A 20,879-nucleotide genomic window follows, 5' to 3' on the forward strand; every position below is an offset into this window, starting at 1 on the left:
TTGTACTGTTCTGTTTTATTTTGTAAGCCACCCCGAGTAGACATGGTCTAGAGGGGCGGGGTAAAAATCAAATAAATAAATAAATAAATAAATAAATAAATAAATAAATAAATAAATAAATAAATAAATAAATAAATAAATAAATAGAAATCTTGAAAAAGAACATTACAAGAGTTTAAAGATGAGCACCGTGTGACAAAACCAGGCAAACACAGAAGCTCTCTTGTTTCATTTAAGCCCGTGCATATCACTAACATTGGTTCAAAGTGAAGCACAACTTCACCCACTGGGCCAATAGAGAGTTGTTATCACAGGAACCAAGTCCTTAAGGAAGCATTCAACCATCACTCAAAAGATGCACCTTTCTTTCTAGCAAAACCAAGGTTGAGATGGGCAGCAGGAAATGTAGCATTCAGCAGTGTGAAAGACAGAAAAGAAAAAAGGCCAGAACCTATGACACCACAAAAGGAGCAACGGGAGAAGCCCTGAAGATTGAGATCCAATCACCCTCTTTATTCCCTGTGTAGCTCTCTCAAAAGCCCAGACAAAATTTATCCCAGGAAAACTTGCTTTTTACCATTGGGGTACCTTTTCTTTTTATCCCACCTGATATACAGGAATATACAGGAAGGTACACCAAACCCTTCCTCTAACAATAACTCTAATGGAAACTCTACTTGTAAGTGTGAATATACTGGAATTCTCATCGGAGTTCAGAGCAGCTTATTCCCAAGTTAGTGGCCAGTATTCTATTGGTCCCTAGTGTATCATAATGCTCCACCCGCAGAGTGCTGCATGGCCTCTGTCTTGTGCTCTTGCGCAGCTGAAATGCATAGAGTTTACACTCATGCAACACTGAATATCTTGGTGCCCAGTTTTAGAAGCAGCTGTTCCACTTGTACAGTGGAGTGTTGGGAAGGCAGACAGAGCAAGCAGGGTAGAGCTACTGCCTTATTTTTTTAATGTTGGAATTAAAATCTTCATTCTCATGCCCCACAATCACTCCAATTCATTCTGCCATCTCATCAATGAATAACAGCCAAAAACAAGAGAAACATGGCGCACCAAAAGCCTAATAATATAAACAAAACCTGTGCTTTCTTACTAAACACAAATATCCACCAACAATGTACTTCTATGCTTTTATACATACATGTTATAATGCATCAGTCATCTGTACAATACAAATGTTTATGATATCCAAAGTACCTTAATTGAAATCCAAACCATATTCATTCAAAAATATATACAGCCACAAGGATGCCTAAAAAATTATCTCAAGACTACATATATCTGTTTATAATATATATAATTTCTTAAGTAATAAATAACTATCCTCTAGGAAGCCCAGACAATCAAAGTGCTAAATTCATTCAGAGAAGTGTTTAATTCGTATAGTCCATATCTTATTGTGCTTGAGAGTTTTTTCAAAATCCTCATCACTTTTCTTCAGAATCTAGTTCGCTTTGATAACAAACTGTCCTTGTTTCTTGGTAATAAACTGTCTATTGCTGCTGACCAAGACATTTGCATGTGAACGTGGTTTCCGGTTTCTTTATCAAAGCAGTAGGACTCAGTATAACCAACAAGGAATAAACATCAGTCCAAATAGGCTGATAAAACTGTCAGCTCAGGCAACCTGTAACACCAAAACATGCATCCTTCCTGTTCCTCTGACTAATCAAATTAGATCTGGCTAATTTCATAGTGTTAAACCTTAATTTACACAGTATTCATTTCAATTAGACATTGTAGCACAAGACAAAACAAAAATCAATAGAAACCTAAAGATTTCTCCATGATGTCTGTAGCGTTCACCCTGCTCATTAATATTTATGTTGTGATTTGCATGCACCAATAAGAGTTGGTGAGGGGCAGAGTTAAGTGAGGGTGAAGAGAAGGAGGGAGAGGGAGAAATAGGTGATTGAGAGTGAAGAGAGAAGATTGTTTAGTTGAGAGTTAATGACATTGACTGAACTGTTATCACCTGCAACAATAAACAATTTCTACTTGGTTCTTACATGATATGTCACCTGGACCTCTATCATTAATAGTAAATAAAGTTGGTGTAATCAACTGGTGTCAGCTGAATGACACATTGCCTGTGCCTTTGTTTGGTGAAACAACGAAGGGACAGGCGGGAACTTGACAACATCTCTTACTCACACTGACATGTAAACACAAAACATTACATTATAATTTTTTACAATTGGAACAAAATAAATTTCCATTCCTGTCCACTCTATAATTAAATAACTGAAACAGGCCATGAAAATAACTTGGAACTATATTCATTTTGCTTAAAATGAATGACACAATTAAATTGCTGGCTATGTGGCCAAAAGATCAAATTGACAATCACGACTCTATCTATCTATCTATCTATCTATCTATCTATCTATCTATCTATCTATCTATCTATCTATCTATCTATCTATCTATCTATCTATCTATCTATCTATCTATCTATCTATCTATCTAAAATAAATAAATAAATAAATAAATAAATAAATAAATAAATAAATATTGATTGATTGATTGATTGATTGATTGATTGATTGATTGATTGATTGCATTTTTGTGTCACCTTTCTCCCAAACTGGGATTCAAATTTTAATCTTATTCCTGTTTCATGCCTGGAAGTTCTCTCACTAGATATCTTTTAGTGGAAATAGCAAACTTGCAACATTGTGAATTACTGCTAACTAGCTCTACCCACCGCTATATTTCACTGCAAAATTGGAACCCATTGGGTTATATTTGGAATAACCAGAAGGAAGCATTTAAATAAGTCCCATTGTTCTCCAAATCCTTCTTCACCTTATTCTGAATGGAATAATCTTGTCCAGCTGGAAATGGGAAAAATTACTGCTAATGTGCAGGGGAAACAGAAGAAAAACATAGGGAACATGATGACACACAAGAGTCTTAATGGAAGGACAGAAAAGTCCCTGTTGCCTTACAAATTTCTTAGGAATTTGCCATTTTGGAGTCTATTTGAAAAGGTATGTTTTGTATTTTTTCTATTTTATTTAGATGCTATTTTGCTCCACATAGGGGAGATACTGGGACAAAAATGCTGTCTAAAGAATATGGAAGAAAGTATGTCAAGGGATCCTCAAATTATCAGGCAGTGAAAGATATTTTAAATTCTTCTAAAGATTGCAGGCTTCTCCCTCTGTGCCCATGTCCTTGCATATGATCAGACCCGTCATTCACCAAGAAGCCATCTCCGAAGTAAAACAAATCATTCAGTCCAGGTATGTTCCTCTCAAAGAAGGGACGTGGTGGTGGTGTGGGCTAAACCGCAGAAGCCTGTGCTGCAGGGTCAGAAGACCAAGCAGTTGTAAGATCGAATCCACGCGACGGAGTGAGCGCCCGTTGCTTGTCCCAGCTCCCGCCAACCTAGCGGTTCGAAAGCATGCAAATGTGAGTAGATAAATAGGTACCATCTCGATGGGAAGGTAAACAGTGTTCCGTGTCTAAATCACACTGGACATGTGACCACGGAAAGATTGTCTTTGGACAAACGCTGGCTCTATGGCTTGAAGAGCGGGATGAGCGCCGCCCCCTAGAGTCGGACACAACTGGACAAAAATTGTCAAGGGGAACCTTTACCTTTACCTTTTATGTTCCTCTCAAACACCATAGGTGCCTGTGAAAATAAGTGGGGAGCTTTCCCTATCTGAAATTTTGAGGTGAGCCTCCAGTCTTGAACCTTATCAAATACTATCTGGTTCGTTCCTTCCTTCCTTCCTTCCTTCCTTCCTTCCTTCCTTCCTTCCTCCCTCCCTCCCTCCCTCCCTCCCTCCCTCCCTACCTCCCTACCTACCTACCTACCTACCTACCTACCTACCTACCTACCTACCTACCTACCTATTTGTAGGTTGTGTTTTTTCAAAAGTTTCCCCATGCGGTCCGTGACCCCTTTGATGTATGGCAGAAATACTTTATTTGTGGGTGGCTGTTTTTCCTCTTCAGTTTGGTGTTGTTTTCTTGGTTTGATGGTTCTTGTGATTTTATTTTTGGAGTAGCCATTTGCCTGTAGGGCCCAATTCAGATGATTGAGTTCGGTGCTGAGAAATTGAGCTTCACAGTTCCAAGATGCATGGTCTACCAGTGTTTTTATTATGTTTTTTTGTTGTGGTTGGAGTTTTTGTGTAGATACTGGTCTCTGTGGCTGAGTTGTCTGTAGACCTTATGTCCCAATAGGAGATCAGGTTTGCATATAACCATGACATCTAAGGAAGGGAATTGGCCCTCTGTTTCTTTTGCCATGGTGAATTGTACATTTGGGTGGATGCTATGAGATGGTTTAGAAATTCTTCCAGTTTTTCTTCACCGTGGTTCCAAAATGTGAAGCTGTCATCCATGACATGTCATCCATGTATTGGAACCAGACTGTAGGTGTGAAGTGTCCTGAAGCCAGGCCCTTTTTTCAAAATGTTCCATGTAGAAGTTTGCTATAACTGGGCTGAGGGGGCTCCCCATGACCACTCCATCTGTCTGTTCATAGAACTTGTTATCCCACTGAAAGTAGCTGGTCATTAGGCAATGTTGGAAAAGGGCCTTGAGGTCTTCTGGAAATATCTTCTGGATGAGTGTCAGAGTGTCCTTTAACGGGACCTTGGTGAATAGGGATACTATGTAAAACCTGATCAGTCTGTCTTTGGCATTGAGTTCTTAGGGTGCTGATCTTGTTTATGAAATATCCTGAATCTTTGATGTCCTGAGTCTTTGAAATTACCTACAAACAGTATTCAGGCCCACCACAAAAATATAACAAATGTTACAGTCAGCAAAAGACAAAAGGAACTCTCCTCACCACTGCAGGAGTACACCGGATACCTTGCAGTTTTGGCCAGGTGTATATTGGAACCACAAAATGCAGCATCCACACCAGAATCAAAGAACATGAGAGACACAGCACACTAAAACAACCGGGAAAATCGGCAGTAGCTGAAACAAGCTGGGCATGAAATTCTGTTTCAAAACACAGAAGTACAGTACTGGACAACATCAGCAATAGACTGCACAGGAAAGCCATTGAAATCCATAAACACCAGCAGAGCTTCAACAAAAAAGAAGAAAGTCTAAAATTCAACAAAACCTGGCTTCCAGCACTGAAAAACACAGCCTGCAAAAAGTCAGCAAACTCTACCCACCCACAAAGACCAGTGATCACTGCACACAAAAGACCAGCTAATGACACCCATCAATCACAGTGACAGATCATCTCTCCCCCTTATCACAACAATACATCCACAACAAAAAACACACTGATCACCATAATCACCCAATCTCTTGAAAAGGACAGAAAGTTGATCCCACAGCTATAAATACTCAGCTATCCCCAAACTGCACCAGAGCACAGAGTTCTGTCCTCTGAAGATGCCGGCTACAGAGACTGGTGAAACGTTAGGAAGAAAAACCTCAAGAACATGGCCAGAGAGCCCGAAAAACCTACAACAACCATCCAATCCCGGCTGTGAAAGCCTTCGAGAATACATTGATTCATAAGTTGTTGGAGCTCTTCAGCAGAATGGGCAACAACAGCTGCATCATCGGCGAAGAGGCAAAGAGGAGCAGGCAGTAGGGAACTTGATAAAGAAACTGACTAAATTGCTATTAGGTAGTTAAAAGCAGTACTATTAGGTGCTACCTCCCCGCAAACTAAAATTCAACATGCAAAAAGCTCAGAATAGTCCCAACACATTTTACTGCTTAAGATGGAGCAGCAAATGGCATTTTGCCCCTCTCAACACCTGTGCAGGTACAAGCCAGCCAAGTTATTTTAGCACATAAAGCAGAAAATCTCACAAGTGCCTCCCTCCTTCCCTGGCAACACATTCAATAACTAAGAATTTGCAGCCCTGCCAGGACAGCCTAAATCTACTGTTTGAAGGAGCGACTTCCCCCTGCTTCATGGCAGGGCCAGCACTGAAAAGGCTGTTTATGGCCCTTTCCTGTACAGCAAACAGCAGTGAGGCACTGGGAAGAACTTTCCTTGATTATGCACCTCAGCTGCTCACAGCTGTACCCAAACACAGGCAGAGGGCAATGACAGAGTTGTTGACGTGCCTAAAGGCAAAGTCTCTGATGCTCTTTAGAGCAGGCAAGAAGCTAACAAGCTCTCTGCAGTCTGGATGTACATGCATCAACAGAAAGAGCCTATGTTTCTGGCTCTTCAGCTGCTGCTCACCAGAAAAGGGCACTACTCTTAAAAATTAATTGTCCACTATGAGCAATGCCAGACAGACCAGGCCTCTTAGCAACAGCAAGATGAGCAACCAATTTTCAACACTAATCATGCCAAAATGGAGATCTCTTACAAAATGTGGAGTGTACTTTTTAGAACAGCAGGGCAAAAACAGCAGAAAATGTACACTGTTCAATAAAATGTTGTGGTTATAACACCCTTCTTAATGGGCTGCTGGTGGGCTACAGATCTGACTAATTCTAGATGGCTTCAAAGGTTTGCTTCTCCTGTTGATGATGCAAACCTTTCCTACTGCTCCAAAACAAGAAAGGCAATTATATTGTTTTTATACCATAAGAAGGAGTGCCAGCAGCACTTAATGCATATGTTTATGCAGTCCACCTAACCCCCAAAGACTTTGTTAACAGACCAGCCCTTACATTACACTTGTATTGTCCTTCCACCTCCCTGCCTCTTTTTTTTTTTTTTTTTTGGCTCTTGGCTTGTTTGCCTTGTGGCCTCCTATGGCAAAGTATGGGGCCCTGTTAAATTGAACTCATATGTATAGCTCTCTGGCTAAAGATGCAGGACCTGGTTGTCTCATCTCTTCCAGAAAGGTAAATAATTACACAGTGCCAGGGCAACAATTCAAAGGGTCTAAGATAAGGCCACATGCTAATATATGATGCCCCATTTGTCTTTGTTGGACCCGACCAAGGACTCAGCACTAATGCAGTAAATTTCCTTCAGCTCATACGCCTCACAGAAAAGCCATACAAGGCCACTGTTTTTCTAATTTAAAGATTGGCTGGAACAAGATAAGATACTTGCAAAAGCGCAGGCAGGCTTCAGGGAAAGTCGATCTACCATTGACCAATGCTTGATATTATCTTACTGAAAAATATACCTCTGATAGAGCACCCTCACTCCATGTAGCCTTTATAGATCTCAAGGCAGCTTTTGGCTCAACATCAAGGGTCAAATTATGGAGGAAACTAGAGGCTTCTAACATTGACAGGCGTCTGCTTTAACTTATTCAGGTTCTCTATACAAATACCTCACTTGAGGTAAGATGTAGTGCTCACAGCCATCTTACTAATGCCATTCAAACCCAAAAAGGAGTCAAACAAGGCTGCCTTCTGGCTCCACTTTTGTTTAAGTTTTACACTGATTCTATGGTGGACCAGTTAAAAAATATTGACTTTCATCCCCTTAAAAATGCAAGGAGGCATCTAACAACATTACTGTATGCCGCTGATGCAGCTATCATCTCTAGGATCCCCAATTGGGCTTAGAAGAGCATTGCGAAGGTTGTCTATATATTGTGAGCAGGAAGACCTTATAATTAATTTTTCAAAAACAAAAATCATGTATTTTGCCAAAAAGCCAATAACGCGAACATGGATGATAAATCAGCATAGAATTGATCAGATCCACCAATTTAAATATTTAGGTGTCGTTTTTCAGTCTAACGGCTCTAGGAAAGCATATGGTGATTATGTGGCATTAAATGCCCAGAGAATTTCTGCTGCAATATTACAATTTATGAGAAAAAAGGAGGGGCATTACATTCCCTCAGCCATTAAATTGTTCAACGCAAAAGCAGTAGCCCAACTACTATCTGGCTCCCAATTGGACCCCTTCCCAAATATTGCTACCCTAGAACGTGTACAATCAAAATTCCTGAGGGCAATGTTAGGAATCCCCAGAGATGTCGCCAACATAAAACTAAGATGGGAAACTGGTCAAATTAAAATCAAAGCCAGGATATGGATTGCAATTCTCATATACTGGCTCAGACTGTCTTATCTCCCTATTGGTCTTACACAATTGATCCTGCAAGACATCTTTAATTCAAAATGGGTTCAGTTAATTGAGCAAAAAATAGTCTCTTTGGGTCTCTCTAGGTTGGCTCTGTTAACCATGGGAATGGAACAGGCAAAGAAAATCATTAAGCAGCGTACTGAGGACATCGAGAGACAAAATGATTTAAGCAGTGCCCCAGAATTCTACCTTAGGGAGGACAGCTTATACAATGTTACAGCAGCATTTTATTTTGCCCAGTTGGAACAGCCCAGGCATAGAAGGGCATTTACTCTGGCCTGGCTTAACGCACTACCTTCAGCAGTGCAGGAGGGATGGTATAGAGAGATCTCCTGGCCAGAGCACCTTTGCCCATGTGGAATGGAGCAGATAGAAACAATTGAACACGTCCTGTTGTGGTGTACATATTACAAGGAAGTACGTGAAGAACATGTCTCCCCTTTGATTACCGATTTTCCCGGTTGTTGTTGTTTAGTCATTAAGTCATGTCCGACTCTTCATGGCCCCATGGACAACAGGCCCTCCTGTCTTCCACTGCCTCCCAGAGTTGAGTCAAATTCATGTTGGTTGCTTCGATGACACTGTCCAACCATCTCGTCCTCTGTCGTCCCCTTCTCCTCTTGCCTTCACTCTTTCCTAACATCAGGGTCTTTTTTCCAGGGAGTCTTCTCTTCTCATGAGATGGCCAAAGTATTGGAGTCTCAGCTTCAGGATCTGTCCTTCCAGTGAGCACTCAGGGTTGATTTCCTAGTTGTACAGAGCAACAATGTATGTACGTGCTGCTGTCTGACTGCAATCCCATGCTTACGCATAGTGTTGCCACATTTCTTACTGCTGCAATGGGCATTAGAAAAGGACCCTAAAAGTGGATGAGCCTGTGTCGTTAGAGCACGGTTTGCTAGACATTTTGGAATTGCTTTAGGGGGGACGTTTTGATGCTCTTGTTCACCTCAGAATCAATTATTGCTTTGCATTCAATCCCAATATTTTTGTCTACTACTGTATATTTATATATTTTGATGTTTTATTTGTGGCTGGTCTTTTGACCGTAATAACGTTTTATCTATCTATCACTGTTTTTTTAAGATGAAAACAAGGGTAATGAGAAAGCTTTGTCTAATGTCCATTTTCAGAGACCCTGTAGAAAAGGCATACAGATTTCCTAATCTGTATCAGCAAATAAATGATGATTATTGATTGATACCAAATGTAAAAAAAAAAAAAATAGCATAGCTGCCTGGCTTTCCAGGAATGTTGCTTTTCTTTTCTTTTTTAACTTTGAGGCTGTAGTCCATGGTAGGGATGGGCAAATTCAAGAGGAAGCACCTGTACTTCTTCCCCAGCTATATCTGGCACCATTAGACCTCAAAGGGTCATATCAGGAACTCCTGTTGCTTCAATCCTGCTAGCCCTGGTTCTACTCTATCACAATCATTTTCTCATAACCAGGAGCTAGAAGAAGAAAACTAGAGTTTTGCTCTTTCTCCAGCTCTTATTGGTGCCTCCGGTTTCTATGACAAATTTGTTTCAAAGGCTCTTGATGGAAGTCCCTTCTGTGCAGACCTCTTCTTAAAACCTGTTGATGCTTCTTGCTTACAGCTTCACCACAAGCACAAAGCACAACTTTCTGTTCCCTACTGCTACCTGCTCCAGTAAATAGTGGTGGAGTGGAACCAGGGCTAGCAGGACTGAAGCAACGGGAGTCTCTGAGTAGCTGAGCGTATGTACTGTATACCCCAAGCTTTGTTCCCTTCAAATTTCACTGCAATCCCTTTAGTAGCTGAAAAACAGGTTTTCTCACTGACAGTATATTGTTGTAAGTCATCTCTGTTGTCAGTATTTGATGGCACCTTGGTCCTGAATAGGCAATTAAAGGACGTTAGCTTTACAAAAGTCTTGGCCCTCGTTTGTTGATATGGACCTAACCAGACTTTTGAATTTCTTGGAGTCTCCTATGGGGGGGGTGTTATTGGGTGGGGGTGCTGTGACGAGCAGCTGCACTTCCAAATTCACCATTAAATCCATGTCAATATATAAATATTCTGACAGATTTTCAGCCTTTTTCCTTCCTTAGCTGTGAGCTCTCTCTCTTCAGCCACTAGTTCTCCTCCAACCAAATCCCACCTATGGTCAACAATTGTCTTTTCCTGTTTAAATCACCTGGCCAGAAACTTTCAGCAGTCATGTTCCTGACCAGCTTCTTAGTTACCAAACTGATTTATAGAGCTGTTGCTCCATCCTCCATCTGAACAGTTGAAACAAAAGCAAATTCTCTCCTTAAGCATTTCCAAACTGCTATCTCAAAGTCTCCTTCCACAAAAACTTGAATTAAGCAGTCACAGGAAGAATACAGTACTTTGTGTTTTGTTTTTTGTTTTTTGTGGTCCCACACTTTTTGGCTGAGCTGCAGCAAAAATGGATGAGGACTGCAGTTTCCTTGCAATCTAAGGATCTGCAAGCCCAAACAGAACCCAACAGAGGATGTTGTGTTGTGTTTTTTTCTTCAGCGCAAAAAGTGAGGAATTTCAGTTTCTCCCTATTGTTCCAAAACTGTTTCCTAGAAATTCACATGGAGGAAGGAAACAAAAAAGCAAAAAAATAAGCACATCATACTGCCTTCAAATGAAGGTATGTGGGTAAGGATGTAAGAGCAACAGCTCTATTATAGAATCCTTCTCTGTATCTCAGTAGCTTTCCACACGCAAAATGTTTCTATGGGGAAATCATTCACACATGAAGTCTTCCACTCGCATTCCAAAGCTGAACAATTTGAGGAAGAAACCCGGATCAATATTCGGTTCATGCAAAAACCAGCTACATGTCTATGGGAAACTTTCCAGAAACTGCACCCTCCATCTTGTGTTCCCCAGCAGCTGGTATACAGAGGCACTCTGCCTTTGATCCCAGAAAGGACAAATAACTATCCTCACTAGTAACCATTCATAACCAGTGGACCTTTACCAAAGCAGGACAGGAGTGGATTTTCTACCCAATATATGGCCCACGTGGTAGGGGAAAGAGCAACTTAATACACAGTGTTTAAATTGGGTTCTCCTCTGACAAGTGCATAACAGAAAGTCTGCACTAGGGATAACATTCATGGAGTTTTCTGCCTGTCCTGCTTTCACAAAATTCACACTTGACCTAAATACAAAAGGCAGAGCCTTAAAGGGGGCTTTTCAAGGCAGTGTGCAGACACCAGGAGAGTTCTTTGGAACCCTGTACTGTTGTTTTGGGGGCCAATTTTCACACTGGATTTTGTCAAGAGTTTTTGTTTTCCTTTTTTTTAATGCTAGACTTATGTTGGAAATTTACTACATGGATTCCAGGCAATTAAAAAAACACCAATAAGATCTAGTCCAGTTCAAGTGATCACAGGTCCCCCTCCATGAACATACAATTGATGTGGCATAAGGAGAGGAATGTGTGCAATCCCACAATATACTCACTGGGTAACTTTAGACAAGGTATACACTTTCAACCTCAGCTCCTGATCTTTTAGATGCAGCCAGTTATAACTATCTGATGTACAAGGTTGTATTTGCAGAGATATAGACATCACTTCTTTCATCTTGATTAACTTGTCTATATATATATACACACACACACTAGTGAGGATAGTTATATATATCCTGCCTATCTGGTCAAACGACCACTCGAGGCGGCTACCAACATATATAACCATATATAAAATATAACACAATTTTAAAACATCAATACACAAGTTAATCAAGATGCAGCAAAACCAGTAAAGAGGCCTATGGAGCCTTAGAGCCTATTTGTCATAGTGTGCAGCTGACAACGAAGATTACATATCATGTATCATCTGAAAAAGTCAAAATTAATCAGTGTTAACCTTAGACCACCTTTTCCACGGATCCCCTTAAATATCTTTTGTTGCTGCAGACCACCAAGGCTTAACTCAAGATTTAAAACCCTAAAGTGTATTAAATATTTATTTAAAGTTTCTCATGAAGGGTCTCATCGACAGATATCCCTTGTTATAATGGTGACACTTTTTAAGATGACTGGATGCACCTTCATCAACAGCACCAGTTCTTTTACGTTTCAAATTCAGGCAGTGATCCATTCTGAGACATAGTCAAAAATGTATTGTTACAAAATTCACTGCAATAATATTGAAAAATCACGTTAAACAACAATAACCAAATGGTTTTACTAGCAGAAATCGAAGAAGAAACACAATCATGAAATCCATCTGAACACTCACACTGACACTGACTGACTCAGACTCTCTTATCCCATGACTTCTGATTGTCTGAACAGCAGCAAGAAATGTCATGTGCTATCTCTCAGCCACTGAGCATCATTCACTTGCATGTTCTCACGATGTACAGAAATATCAGTTATTTGCTATCAAACATTTTCATAACCAATTTTTACTTTTGTTTCTTTTTAAAGATGGTAGGTTACAAAAGCCAAGTTTTACACAAACAAGGAAGGGAACTTAAGATTTTGTTATATGCTTTTCTTTCTTTCTTTCTTTCTTTCTTTCTTTCTTTCTTTCTTTCTTTCTTTCTTTCTTTCTTTCTTTCTTTCTTTCTTTCTTTCTGTTTTAACTGCAAAATATCATAACATTTCTTCAGGCCTTTCCAGACCCCTGTGAGGACCACAGGTTAAGAACCTATGCCTTAAGGCATGACAAAGCCTTTACAATGTAATCAGAAACATATAATGTTTTCCTCAGAGGAACTTACTAGAAAATAAGTTTGCAGTCTTTAAGATGCCAACCAGTTTATCTTTGCCACTTCCAAACTGTGCCATTAGGTGGTCTTAAGGATCACCAAGTATGAAAAGTTTTCAGCATTTAGCAGAAATGCTGCATAAAGATTATGCTTTTCCTAATTCTTTTATTTTGCTTTCTATCCAGGTGATTCATAACACTGCCAAAAAGAGAAAGAACTGACCCTGAGCAAATTTGTTGCTTTGTGAATTCAGGGCCGAAGATCCAAAACCTGTGTTTCTACTGTGTTTTGACTAGTTTCAAACATGAAAGGAGACCAAACCATATCATGGCTTAACACAGTGGTTCTTAACGTGGGCGATAATGCCCCCCAGGGGGCGATTTCATTTTTCAGGGGGGCGATAGAACGAAAAGGGGCGGTGTGGGAGTGCTGGAGCAGAAGGGGGGTGGTAGGGGGCCCTGGAGCAAGCCAAACGTTAAGATGGCTGCAGCCTTTTTACAGTGTGCATGAATATATATTTTCCTCCAATCTTAATTTAGTTTCAGAGTTTTTGTCTTGAAATTTTTAGTTCCTGCATTGTGGTTTGTTTTTATGCCCTTTTTATATTTCTTTTTGCGTCTTAAAATTCGCTTGCAACTAAATCATTAAATGTTTTTGGGGCATTTCATTTTCTTAGAACTGAATTTTGTTTTCAGGGGTCATTGGATTTAAGTGTCATAAATAAACAAACAAACAAACAAACAAACAAACAAACAAACAAACAAACAAATAAACAAATAAACAAATAAACAAACAAATAAATAAATAAATAAATAAATAAATAAATAAATAAATAAATAAATAAATAAATAAATTAGAAAGATATCATCACCGCAGGGAGGGGGGGCGGTGATAACTTCCTCAATGGCTCAAGGGGGCGTTTCTTTCAAAAAGGTTAAAAACCACTGGCTTAACAGAAGGCACATTTTCTATTCTGAAAGTAAAAGAGTAAGCAACAATAAAATGTACATTTTTATATCGATATGAGATAAAGCCTCATACAAAACCAACATGTTTAGAAATTAGTTATTTGACTACCCTAACCATAGCCAGCTACTGTATTTAAATATGCATTCTGGTTTTTCATGACAAGTGAATGTAATCTAGCAGGGAACTGTTAGACACTTCAGATTGCATAAAGGGGAGCATATGCTGCTAAAGTCCCTTTTACCTCAACAGGCCTGCAGTGATTTAAATAGGTAGAAGATTATAGTCTTGCAGTCCGAGGTGCCAGTGCGCTGAAGAGTTATGCGAAATCCAATGCACCACCATGTTTTGTCTGATTGCAGCTGCTGATAAACTCCATTCCAAACACTTATTATGCTTAATATGCAATATCAGAGCACACCAAGCTTTCCCCAACATGGTGCCCTCCAGATGTTTTGAGCAGGGTAGATTTAATTTACTGTAAATCACAATTTAAATTTAAAAAACCCTCTTCACTGTGGGTCAAGTTGGCTGGGATTGACAAGACAGGAGTTGCCTTGGGTACCACACTGAAGAGGATCCACATAGCTGGTTATTGACAGGTGAATATGGAGCTGATCAAAGCCATACCAGTTTTCCTGAAATTTTCCCTTGCTCAGTATCTCACTTTCAGATCCTCCCCCATGCTTCGTTAAATAGCTACAGGTTTTTCTACAGCTAGCCTCACATACTTCAAGTTATGATTCCATTGCCCTTAGGCAAATCAGGCGTTCAATCATCCGTCAACTAAGGAGCCTACCTTAAAGAATACAGTATATGGACTGAGACAGTTCAGAAGAAACATGACCCATCTGGGCAAGAAGTTTAAAACCAAGATGGAAACGTCATCCTTAACTGGATGAAAGCCCTTGGCAAACACTCCTACAAGAGGTGCAAAAGCCCTGTTTCCCCATTTCTGGTGATCAGTAAACTGAGTGGAAGACAGCAGCTCACCTTACCTAATTAATGCTAAAGAACTCTAATTTAGACAAGTTACTTTTGCTTCTTCAAGGGGAAGAGCACTGCCCCATTTGATATGGCATGCTCATCTTTTGCATCTGACTGCATATGGTGAACTGTACTGCAGTCCATGATATCCTGCACCAGAGAACACTTGGTAGACTTCAAGGAGTCACAAGACCCTTCCGGGTTTGTTGTTGTTGTTGTTGTTGTTTTTGCTACAACAGACTAACTTGGATAACCCCCTGAACAAGGTTTACCTTTGAACCTGCAGAACAGGTTTCCATATTGATGCATCCACAATGGGCATAACTCACTAATTTTTGGATAACTTAGAGAGTAACCCACATTGTGGATGTGTCAACTAATTATGTGGGTTATCCAAAAAAATTTTAAGTTACAAGGATCAGCTCTGGTTCATTGACACCTCACGCAAGGTTTGCGCCGTCTTTCTGCCCGCAGCAGTTCTGTGCAAACTTCCGACGATGTTATCATCATCGCTTTGAATTATCTGCTCGCCACCACCCACCCCCCCGCCCCCTGAAGCCCCAGTGGGAGCTCCGGCATCCCCAGATCTCAGCCGCTTGCCTTCTCCAACGTGACACCCGCTCCTACAGGCGGTCAATGGTCAAAAGTACCGTCCCCACCCACCCCAAGCCCCGGAGGACTGAGAGGGCCTCGCTCCCCGATAAGAGCGCGCAGGATTGCAACCTGAGCCTCTAGCAATAATAGGTGGTGGCTGCTCTCAGAAAATCTGATTCTGGACGGCAGGAGACTTTCCTTCCGCACTTGCTATTCCTCCCCCCCCCCCCCCATTCAGATTCCTCCAGACGAAGCGGGGGTGGGTGGGGGGCAGCACTCATTAAGCGGCTGAGGTTGACGGCCTCCCCTCCCCCTCCCCCGGCGCGGAATCTTCCGCTCCCCAGCCCCCCCAACCAAGCAGGGCCGGCCGGGAGTAGGTACTCACCATATTACAAATGGAGGCGATGTTTCTGACAGTCATGAGTCTAAAGGTTGGAGCGATCCCTCACCGCCATCTTTATAAGGTGAAAATCGAACCGGTCATGGTTGGAGGAGCCGGGAAGGGGCTGGAGCAGGGAGTGTGGCGGGGAAGGCGGACAGCGACGGGGCTGGCTTGCCTGCGACCGACTCTTGGGATCCGGAGGCTGCAGCGAGGAAAGAGGGAGAGCGAGACCGGCCTCGAAGTCCCCTCGTTTTGCAGGATCGGGGCCAAAGAAAGAGACAGGGAGGGCATCCGCTCCCCTCTTCCAGCCTTGCCTGCCTCCGACTTTGCTTTTTTGCCTCTCCCAGACCAGCCGGCGAGCCTGTGGGCTGATGCTGCGGGGGGTGGGGGGGTCGGTGGCTAAGGATGATCCTGTCAACAGCCCAGCAGCGGGAGCATTTCGAGAGCTCGGCTTATTTGCTTAAGCACAGGCACGGGGCACCCCAAGAAGGCTCGGCGCAGGGATCTGCACGGGATGGGCAGCGCCTCTCTTCTTTCCGCCAACCGGGACGGGACGAGCCTCAGTCTTCCTCTCGTCCTTCCTCTTCCTCCTCCTCCCGCTCCTCCTCCTCCTCCTCTTCCTCCGCCTTCTCCTTCCCCCGCGGCGGGTGCTGTTGCTCCTCTTCCCTTCTCGCCATTGCAGTGCGGCGCCAGATGATCAACTTTGACAGCGGCGGGGAAAGGGAAGGTCAGTCCTGATTAGTGGCGTTGCCACGGACCAACCGCCTGGACACCTCTCGGGAGGGCGGTTGCCCGACAGCCAATGGGAGCGGCGAGGAAGACGGAAGGCCGTCCCACCCACTAGGCCAGCCTGAAGGGCGAAGTGGCGAAGACGGCGAGCGAGCCCTTCGTTGCAATTCCCTGGAGAGGCAGGGAATTCACATGCACGCATTTGAGGACGTACGAATGGAGTTACTGGTCGTGTGCTGAGGTGAATCCGGATTAGGTGGCACCCCCGCTGCCACTCAAAACTGCAGCACGTTCACACGTACATGCAGCAAGTGACAGATTCCACTTGATGCGTGTACTTGTAAAAGTGTCACAGTTTTGATAACTGGGTAACGTTTCATACCTTCCTCAGTCAAATGAAAAGCTTCACATCTTTGCAAATGTTTTTGGATAAATGAGCCCACACATTCTGCTGCCCACTGGGAATAAAAGGCGGGGAGAGACCCCAAGTGACCCACCTGATGTTAATTTCAACCAGCGTTGGCAGTAGAGGATTCATAATCCCAATAAGAAAGATTCTAACTAGCACTGTTATAAACAGCGGCCCTTCCAGTCAGGAGTACTGTAAGTGCACAGTGCATTTTTCTCCTCACAGAGTAATTTTAGAAAATATATCTGACCAGAGCACAGAGTGCTGTCCTCTGAAGATGCCGGCCACAGAGACTGGCGAAACGTTAGGAAGAACAACCTTCAGAACACGGCCAAAGAGCCCGAAAAACCCACAACAACCAATTTTAGAAAATCCTTGCACCCTGAACGAGGGCAAAAAAAGGTCATCCGGAATAGAGGATGATTGTAGGGCCTTCCAGAAACAGTGCAGAGCTAGTGTCTTGTTAAAATTCCTCCAAAAACTGGCCCCTACCACCTGCTGGTTCCCCAGCTCAGTTCATCAGCCATGGATGGCATCCTAGGTCAATTACCAATGGCCAGTGCCCTGACCGAAAAGACTGGCATGAAGGAGGGCCAGGCCAAGGATCAGCAATGATGGGCCTTGCTGGGCTATGTTAGGCCAGAGGTGGGCATTATGGGAAATTAGTTTCATGTCTTGGCCCTCCTGAGAGTGCTGCTGCTGCTGCTGCTAGATCCCCTCAAGGGAGCCACCTGATCTTGGAGGGTGCCAACTAGAAGACATGTAGTTCAAGGCCCATGGACATGGGAATCCACTCTGGAACATTCTGTTACTTTTCCAGGACCAGTTTCCAGCATTCCCAGCCAGCATGACTAGTGAGAGCTGTAGTCTCAACAAGTAACTTCTCCAAGCTCTGGCTCCAGTTTCAAAACAAAACAAAATGCCTATGAAGTGGGAGGCAGTCCACCCATGATAATGCCCTAACAAATTTGTCAGCTTCCTATGATGCTGCAAGGGCCCTTGGTTGCTTTTGCTGCAACAGACCCACAAGTCTCCTTCAGAAACCTTCTATTCACATAAGAAAGTGCAGTGTTTAACATAATTCAATGCTTCCCTCAATGAAGGGTGACTCACAGATGCATATTCATCGTTTTCTGCACATGCATATTCATCATTTTCTGACTACAGTATCAAAGAGTGATTTGCACCATAATAGACTTAACACCACAGGCAGGAAACTTCATATCACCTCTCACTGCCTCAAACAAATGCTAATATTTCTAGTGAGGCCAATGGATTCATTGCTTGTAAAATCACCAAGAGTCAGGAAATGAAGAGTGAACTGAAGTATATAAAATGATGGGGGAACTAGATACTTTTTATGGCTCATGCATGAAGAGCAACTTGTGAAAAAGACTATAGCTGTCATTCAAATCCTGTTGGATGAGTTGTGAAAAAACAAGCAAATAGCCATCTCAAACCTATAGATGCTAAAATTCTTCAACTTATAAAAAATTATGTGATGAAAAGGAATGTTTGGGAAACAGACTAGTTCACACTAAGGAGTACAGTGTTATACTATATATCTGTTCCCCAAGAAAGCTAGTTTGCAAACCCACAGGTTACTTTCTCTTTCTCTTCTTGTATCAGAGACTAGATGTCATCATGGATATTCTGATCTTGGGTGCAGCAGTTAAAACTAGCAACGTTGTGCTGCATCTAAACCTGTCTCTCAGGTTCCTCAGTTAATATGTTTTACTCCTTCCTGCACTTCTTTTCTAATTTATCTTACCTTGAATAATTTGCTGTAATAATCAGCACTTTTTGTTTCTCATTACACAATGAAAATGTTCTAGCTTGCTGCATTTTATGTGTTTCATGATTTGTTGGTCTTTATTCATCTGCTGTAGTGCTTTTTTGTTGGTCATCCTCTTGATCCTCTTTTATAGTTGTTTGTTTTAAAAGTCTGTGATTCTGTGCTATACAGTGGAACCAAGAATACATTGCACCACACAATGCACATTCACAAGGCCAATTTAAAGTTTGTGTTACACATTATACAGTATTTTCATCTTAAGGAAGCTGCTACGGGCCATCTCTATTCTGACTTTTAATCATCATTATAATTGTAGAACTGCAGAGCTAGAAGAGACTCTACCGATCATTGAGTCCAGTCCCTGTCAAGGAGGTGAAAAGGTAAAGGTTCTCCTTGACAATTTTGTCCAGTCGTGTCCGACTCTAGGCGGCACTGCTCATCTCAGTTTCCAACACATAGAGCTAGCGTTTGTCTGCAGACAATCCTCCGTGATCACATGGCCAGCGTGACTAGACATGGAACACTGTTTACCTTCTCACTGAGGTGGTACCTATTTATCTACTCGCATTTTTGCATTTTGCATGCTTTCGAACCACTAGGTTTGGTGGGAACTGGGACAAGTGACGGGGCTTACTCCGTTGCATGGATTTGATCGTATGACTGCAGCACAGAGGCTTCAGCGGTTTAACAGAGCTATCCTGTTATTGCTTCACTATAATCCTTATATTTGTTTAACCTAATTTTAAGTTTCTTGTTGTTTAGTTGTTTAGTTGTGTCTGACTCTTCGTGACCCCATGGACCAGAGCATGCCAGGCCCTCCTGTCTTCCACTGCCTCCCGAAGTTTGGTCAGATTCATCTTGGTAGTTTCGGTAACACTTCCAACCTTCTCATCCTTTGTCGTCCCCTTCTCCTCTTTCCTTCACACTTTCCTAACATCAGGGTCTTTTCCAGGGAGTCTTCTCTTTTCATGAGATGGCCAAAGTATTGGAGCCTCAGCTTCAGGATCTGTCCTTCTAGTGAGCACTCAGGGTTGATTTCCTTTATAATGGATAAGTTTGTTCTCCTTGCAGTCCAGGGGACTCTTAAGAGCCTAATCCAGGACCACAATTCAAAAGCATCAATTCTTTGGCGGTCAGCCTTCTTTATGGTCCAGCTGATTTTCATACATCACTACAGGAAAAATCATAGCTTTGACTATGCGTACTTTTGTTGGCAAGGTGATGTCTCTGCTTTTTAAGATGCTGTCAAGGAGAAGCAGGCGTCTTTTAATTTCGTGGCTGTTGTCGCCATCTGCAGTGATCCTGGAACCCAAGAAAGTAAAATCTGTCACTGCTTCCGTATCTTAGATAGATAAGGTGGTCAGGCACTCCCATTTCTTTAAGGACTTGCCATAGTTTGCTGTGGCCCTCACAGTCAAAGGGTTTTGCATAATCAATGAAGCAACAGTACATGTTTTTCTGGAACTCTTTGGCTTTCTCCATAATCTAGCATATGTTAGCAATTTGGCCTCGAGTTCCTCTGCCCCTTCGAAGTCCAGCTTGTACTTCTGGGAGTTCTCAGTCCACCTGCTGCTGAAGGCTACCTTGTAGGATTTTGAGCATAACTTTGCTAGCGTGTGAAATGAGTGCAATTGTACAGTAGTAGAAGTATTCTTTGGCACTGCCCTTCTTTGGGATTGGGATGTAGACTAATCTTTTCCAGTCCTCTGGCCACTGTTGAGTTTTCCAAATTTGCTGGCATGTTGAGTGTAGCACCTTAGCAGTGCCATCTTTTAAGATTTTAAATAGTTCAACTGGAATGCCATCACCTCCACTGGCCTTGTTGTTAGCCATGCTTTCTAAGGCTCACTTGACTTCACTCTCCAGGATGTCTGGCTCAAGGTCAACAACCGCATTATCTGCCTGGGATATCCAAATCTTTCTAGTATAATTCCTCTGTGTATTCTTCCCACCTCTTCTTGATGTCTTCTGCTTCTGTTAGGTCCCTCCCATTTTTGTCCTTTATCATGTCCATCTTTGCACAAAATGTTCCTTTAATATATCCAATTTTCCTGAACAGATCTCTGGTTTTTCCTTTTCTATTTTTTCCTTTATTTCTTTGCATTGTTCATTTGAGAAGGCCCTCTTGTCTCTCCCTGCTATTCTTTGGAAGTCAGCATTCAATTTTCTATTACTTTCCCTATCTCCCTTGCATTTTGTTTCCCTTCTCTTCTCTGCTATTTGTAAGGCCACTGTTTCTTAAGATGTGGCCTCACAGCACTGCCTGCTGCATGAGATGTCTTCTTGCA

The 20,879-nt window shown here is 42.2% G+C and overlaps 1 protein-coding gene across 1 annotated transcript in view; it reads right to left on the minus strand.

Moving 5' to 3' along the window:
* USP46 (ubiquitin specific peptidase 46) overlaps positions 1-15,901 on the minus strand; it is a 50,493-nt gene extending 34,592 nt beyond the window's left edge. Inside the window, exon 1 of the mRNA XM_073001266.2 lies at positions 15,662-15,901. Within this exon, the coding sequence (XP_072857367.1) occupies positions 15,662-15,697 (36 nt within the window). The 5' untranslated portion in view covers positions 15,698-15,901. The remainder of the gene's footprint in view (positions 1-15,661) is intronic.
* Positions 15,902-20,879: the final 4,978 nt, after the last annotated feature.

The sequence above is a fragment of the Pogona vitticeps genome, chromosome 5 (assembly GCF_051106095.1).
Source record: "Pogona vitticeps strain Pit_001003342236 chromosome 5, PviZW2.1, whole genome shotgun sequence".
Classification (NCBI taxonomy): Eukaryota; Metazoa; Chordata; class Lepidosauria; order Squamata; family Agamidae; genus Pogona; species Pogona vitticeps.